Here is a 6,397-nt window from a genome sequence, read left to right as displayed (position 1 = left end):
AAAAACTGAAGGTTTAAAAGTTTAAAAAGTTAGGGGAGGTGCTCGGATCGAGATGCCACTTGCAAAACTAAAATTTTTGACACCTCATTCAACTTGATCGGACATCGACAAAAGGTCGCACCACGCTATCAAAGTTTAATGCACTCTGAAGTTTTAGAGTGCAAAATGTCTGAGTGCAGTTACACACACAAATTTCGCGGATCCGAGAGTGCGAATTTCTGAGTACTTCTGCACTCAGAACACCTCTGAGAGTGACTTAATCAGAGTGAGTGCAACTTCAAACAATATACTTCCTACTATATGTGGTTAAGGAACGACAGGGAACAATGTTCTGGGGGTCAAAACGAGGCGGAGCCGAATTTGTAGTCCGTTTCGTCGTATCTCAATAGCTCTTATGGGAAAATGACCTGAAAAGTAAACTTTTTGAAAAATAGGCTTATCATTGCAAACATTTTGGATTTTGTTTCCAGAAATGAAATCTACACGTCAAAACACACCCAGTGATGTGCCACACTTGGTGTTGTACTCGAGGGTCCGTGGCCAGGTGGGGCCTTAACTTAGCTAAATTCTACTAAAAATGGCAAGAAGATCCATAAATTAGCATCTCTCAGCGGCTGCTCCTTTGGTGGAACACCAAGTGTGGCACATCACTGGGTGTGTTTTGACGTGTAGATTTCGTTTCTGGAAACAAAATTCAAAATTTTTGCAATGATAAGCCCATTTTCAAAAAAAAGTTATTTTTTAGATCATTTTCCCATAAGAGATCTGTGGTAAACTTTGATAGCGTGGTGCGACCTTTTTCCGATGTCCGATCAAGTTGAGTGTGGTGTCAAAAATTTTAGTTTTGCAAGTGGCATTTTGATCCGAGCACCTCCCCTAACTTTTTGAACCTTCAGTTTTTTTGCCGCCCTCTAAGGGGAGCTACTCTCCTCCAGTGAAATGGCGGTCCAGTGTTCCCTCGATATAGATACGCGATTTGGGCTTCGCCACGGATCTATATCGAGTGAACCCAGGTTGGGCGTGGGTACCACGCCTAGGCAGGGCTCGGGGCGGGGCCGGACCCTCCGGCGCCCAGCTGCCAGGGGATTAGCGACCGGCGGGGAGAGGTCTAAGCCGGGCCGTTCGCTTGTTCCGATCAAAGTCTATTCTGTTCGAAAAACGTTTATGATGTTCATTGCATCGTCTTGCTTTTTAATAAACATTTTTTAACGTCCAAACCGCATGTCTAAACTCCAATTTTGAGTTTGCAAGTTTTCTCGCGCAGAGCTCCTGCGACGCTAGCAGCGACCTCACGTAGCTTCCGACGCTTGCGACGCCTTCGAAACATCGCAAATGATTTTATCAATTTTCTATCCAGTATGAATCCGAATACCGTTTGTTTAACGAACTTTTGTCTTAAGGCCCACAGGTATTAGTTTCTGTTTGTCTCATTATAAATGTTCCAATTTCAATTTAACATTCAAATATAACGTTATATTTGAATGAAGCATTGTTTTTCTACGCAATACACCCAAACATATGTATTTGGCAGTTAAACTCTGGCCGCATAGATAGCGGTGACTTGTCGGCCATTTGCATGTATCGCTGTTTCCTACGAGCTTCATATCCTACCCCATCGCAGCACTAGCACTATCTGTGGTCGCTTTGTTTGTTTTCTTGATTTACTTCAATAATTTTTAAGTTTTATCGGTTAATATTATAAAATGGGGAGATACAGAGCTTGGGTTCTCGAGGGTAATCGTGAACCGAAATCCACAAAGTGTTACCGGAAAAACTATCGGAGAAAGAAAGAGGTATGTTGATTTAAAGATACAGTGTCTCTTAACCTATACATACCCAAACATTTGAGCTCAAAAATTATAATTTCTTTAGGCCGATAATAATTGAAAATATTTTGTACTTGTTTTAGAAACCCCCTTGCACTGAGGCAGCCCCTGTCCAACCAGTAAATGTCAACGAGCGATGTGAACAAGAAGTGTGTGAAGCGATTCAGAACCCTGGTAGTAGCAGAGTGCAGAGCAACAATAATTTACAACAGCAAGCACCAGGCAGGGACAACCGGCCCATAGATCAGGAAAGAGACGATTTTCTAATTGCTACATTAAGAGAAAACGACTCCAGCACTGATAGTTCTGATGATCAGGTAAATATAGTTATAAACAATAACAGTACTTTCAAGAAGTGCAAAGTAATGATGGCATTCAACTTTACTTTCACTCACCCTGTACTGTACTATTTCACTCATATATTTTTTTTTTCTGTAATTTCAATTATTAGGTGAGACCAAATAAGCAGAAGCAGGTGAAGCGTCGCAAGCGCAGGAGTAAAACTATTCCCAGGGAGGTTCAAGATAGCGACGATGCTCTCTCAAGCAGCGAAAGTGACTCATCTTCTGACCCACATCAAGCTACATCAGCCCCTGTGCCTTCGCCGGAGATTTCACCTGTGCCTTCACCAGTTCCGTCCCCTGTGCCAGCCATGCCAACAGACTTCGCTTTGGGTGGCAATGAGCGTTCTGTTGTGACCAGTGAAAACTCTCATGAAAAACCACCAGTGACTCCTAAAAAGCCTTGTGAACCATTGTGTCTATGCACAGATGTTAGTGTTGAGGAACTTTTGTTTATGACATTAACTCTGGGCTTACGCCATGGCTTAACCTGGGTTGCACAAGTTGATATTCTAAAAATGATGGCAACAATTTTTAAAAGTGCTTCAATCCCTACAACAAAACATATGTACAAGGAAAGATTGAATGTTGAGGATGAGAAAGACATTAAAAACCATGTGTTCTGCCACAGGTGTAATGCATATCTGGGTATTAAACATGAAAAAATAACATCCATGTACTGTGAGACGTGCAACAAAAATATTTCAGTGAAGGTTTCGTCAAACTGCTTTGTGTCTTTATCGATAGAATCACAATTACAGAAATTTTTAAAAGATGATTATTTTGTAAGTAGCTTGCTTAAATATAGATTTGAGCGTACATCCCAGCCTGGATTGTATAGTGATATTTATGATGGTAAAGTGTACAAAAGCTTTAGTGCTGAGGGTGGAATACTTTCATCTCCCTTTAATTTCTCATTTACTTTCTTCACTGATGGTGTTGCCTATGGAAAGTCTTCCAACAAAACCATATGGCCAATATATTTAACTGTAAATGAGATTCCTTATCATGAGCGAATCAAATATTTTATTTTGGCTGGAGTGTATGCTGGACCTAAAGATCCAAAAGAATTGTACTTTATGAAACCTTTTGTGGATGCCTTGAACGTTTTATCCTCAACTGGCATAAATTGGATTTACAACGGTGAGGAGGTCACCAGTATTGTTATACCCATCTGCTGTGTAGCTGATTCTGTTGCTAGGTGTCAACTATTGAATTACCATAACTATGCCGGCAGATATGGATGTACTTTTTGTTACAAAATGACCGAATACATTACTAAAACGGGAAGTCGCTACCCCTTTATAACTGATGAAACTCCCGAGCCAAGGACAAAGGAGAGTTACAAAGAAGATTTACTGTGCCTAGGTTGGCAAAGGAATTTGATTGATAGAGCACACAGGGGGGTGAAAGGAGCATGTAATTTAACATTTCTTAACCACTTCAGTATGTTTGATTCTTTGGTAGTTGATTACATGCATTGCATGCTGCTTGGCATTGTTAAAAAACACACTGAGTTGATTCTGGAAAAAAAAAATGTGGTTACATGAATCAGACGAAAGCATTGGAGTGAAGACTCTGACTAGTATTATTGATGATAGAATTTCAGCAGTGCAGTCAAGCACAGCGGTTGTCAGAGAGCTGCGACGTATTACTGATCATGCTTTATGGAGGGCAAGTGAGTGGCGACTCTGGGCTTTATTTTACTTTGTGCCATGTCTAAAAGGTTTGCTAAAAGATAAGCATATTGTACACTTTGCTCTTTTTAGTAAAGCCCTTAGTCTACTTTTACAAAGGGCAGTAACTGATGCGGACATCAAATCGGCTCACAAGCTACTACTCTGTTATAGTTTCTATTTTGAAAAGTACTTTGGGCTTGCCAATATGGTCTACAATGTTCACCTGCTATCTCATGTAGGCCAATGTGTTTACAACTTTGGTCCCATTTGGGGACACAGTAGTTTCCCTTACGAATCTGAAAACAGATATCTAGTTCAGCTTTGCAAAAGCCCTTACTGTATTTCTTTGCAAGTTGCACGCAAGTTTGTCATATATCAATCGCTGCCACACTTATCTGAAACTTTAAGCTGTTCGGACAGAATAATCAACTTTTCAGAAAGTATTTTAAATTACAAGAGGCTGGTCCGGTGTCAGTACGCCGAAAACAATACATGTGTTCTATTAGGGTCCCCTGAGATATTCGAGGTACTCGATGCTGTTAAAAGAAAAATTGGCACAAAAATGGATCATTGTTTTTTGTATAGTAGATTTATACACAACAGAAACAGGTATACCACTAGGGACTACTGTGCCAAGTTAAAGAACAATGATTCATACTGTTTTCTACGTACTGGTGAATGTGTTGTGATAGATAAAATTATAAAACTTGCTGATTTAAACAAAGTAGTTTTAGGTGTTCAAATTGTGCGTTACGACATGAATCCCTTCATAAGGGATTCTCAAGTCCAATATGACAATGTGTCCAAAATTTTAAGGTTGACATCGTTCAAATTTGTGTCCATTGAAGAAATAGAGGAGCCCTGCTTGTACATATGTATTGAAGGTGCCAAATATGTTGCACGTATTCCTTACGGTTGCAGTACTGAATAGTACAATGATTGGAATGTATCAATATATAAAATCATACGGTAGAAAATATAAGAAATAAAAAAAAAATATTTCCTTTTTTTTTTTTATTTACTGCTTGCACCTTTCCTTTGAAACGCTGTTGAAACCCATTAGAAACTCGTTCAGAAAAGCTGTTTTCACCGTGTTTCAACGAACACAGAAGAGACACGCTGGGGCCTGTTCTCCTCGAGGTTTGTAGGTGGTGTTCCAATAACACGCTGCAAACGGTTTTCGTAACACTGTGTAAACCCTCTATAAACTCGCTCAGAAAGCTGTTAAACCGTGTTTTCAAAAACACGGAAGAAACACGCAGGGACCTGTTCTCCCGGAGGTTTGTAGGTGGTGTTCCAATAACACGCTGCAAACGGTTTTCGTAACACTGTGAAAACCCTCTATAAACTCGCTCAGAAAGCTGTGTTTACCGTGTTTTCAAAAACACGGAAGAAACACGCTGGGGCCTGTTCTCCCGGAGGTTTGCAGGCGGTGTTCCAATAACACGCTACAAACGGTTTTCGTAACACTGTGTAAACCCTCTATAAACTCGCTCAGAAAGGTGTTTTTAACGTGTTTCCGAAAACTTGCATGAAACTTGGAGAGGGATGTTTAATTGTGGGTTTTGCCGTGTTGGTTGTAGCGCGTTTTCAGTTGGTTTTGTAGGCCTACAATAAACACACCGCAACATGTTTCCATTGAGCACACTGAGTTTCTAAGCAGTTATCGCCCCCAAAACTCCTATGAAACACGCTTCAAACGTCTTGAAAACCTGTACATACGGTTCCCTTTTTCGCCAGGGTAGGGCAATCGCCCGGCGCTTCGAAGACAAACAAAATTACTTTTTAGTTCAGCTTAAATCCTCAATCACAGTCAGGACAATTATTTAAAAAAAAACTCCACAAAAAAACCTTTAGAAATAGTGGAAATAAACAACCCTTACAGCTCCGACGAGTACGCCCTTTAGTAAAGTACGCGCAAAGTTCGCTCGGACCCTGCTTGGAAAATTATGGCATCAGTTTGTGATCGGTTGGTCACCTTGCCGATGAAAAACGGACGACAAACTGATGACAATCTGATGATAAAATTTTATAACATACTGATGACAAGCGGATGACAAAACGTAAATCGGCGTGACCATCTGTATGACATTATTTTGTGGCCATTGTACCATCCGTTTCTCATCCAAATGTCAGCCGATGTCAAACAGACGGCAAGCGGATGACAAACTGATCACAAACTTTGGTCACAAGACGGCAGTATCAAGCTTTAGCTTACCGTACGTAGTTTAATTTTCCCGCTTTATGTTTCTCTGATAGACGGCATTTCCCTCTCATGCCTGAAATAGGCGTCGCAGATCAAAACGGCTTACTATGATGTATGAGGATGGATAACACACTCTACTAATGTCGGAATTTTTTTTTTTTTCGAAAAGCACCTTTTGAACGGCTATAGCTAGAGAACCCGTGGAACTAATTAGTTCCTCAGTTTTAAACTGTAGAACTTTTAGTTTCGCAGTTTAAACTGCCATCCTCTTACATTCTCTAGCGATCTGGAGCTGGAGCGATGGATGGAAGCGGCCTGATTGGCATCGGTTTATTTGTCATCAGT

At 40.6% G+C, this 6,397-nt stretch overlaps 2 protein-coding genes across 4 annotated transcripts in view; both read left to right on the top strand.

Moving 5' to 3' along the window:
* LOC113216619 (serine/threonine-protein phosphatase 2A regulatory subunit B'' subunit beta-like) overlaps window positions 1–6,397 on the top strand; it is a 40,899-nt gene that overhangs the window by 17,639 nt on the left and 16,863 nt on the right. The window lies entirely within an intron of this gene.
* On the top strand, window positions 7–3,732 carry LOC127750864 (uncharacterized). The gene is made up of 2 exons (XM_052273479.1): window positions 7–2,143; window positions 2,278–3,732. Exon 2 carries the CDS (start codon window positions 2,479–2,481, stop codon window positions 3,715–3,717), a length of 1,239 nt encoding a protein of 412 aa, XP_052129439.1. The 5' UTR covers window positions 7–2,143; window positions 2,278–2,478; the 3' UTR covers window positions 3,718–3,732.

The sequence above is a fragment of the Frankliniella occidentalis genome, unplaced genomic scaffold (assembly GCF_000697945.3).
Source record: "Frankliniella occidentalis isolate FOCC.00 unplaced genomic scaffold, Focc_3.1 Scaffold275, whole genome shotgun sequence".
NCBI lineage: Eukaryota > Metazoa > Arthropoda > Insecta > Thysanoptera > Thripidae > Frankliniella > Frankliniella occidentalis.
This window is presented reverse-complemented; position numbering and strand designations above follow the sequence as displayed.

What these genes read in the sequence shown, in the direction of transcription:
- LOC127750864 (XM_052273479.1), top strand. Translation starts at nt 2,479, where the DNA reads ATGCCAACAGACTTCGCTTTGGGTGGCAATGAGCGTTCTGTTGTGACC.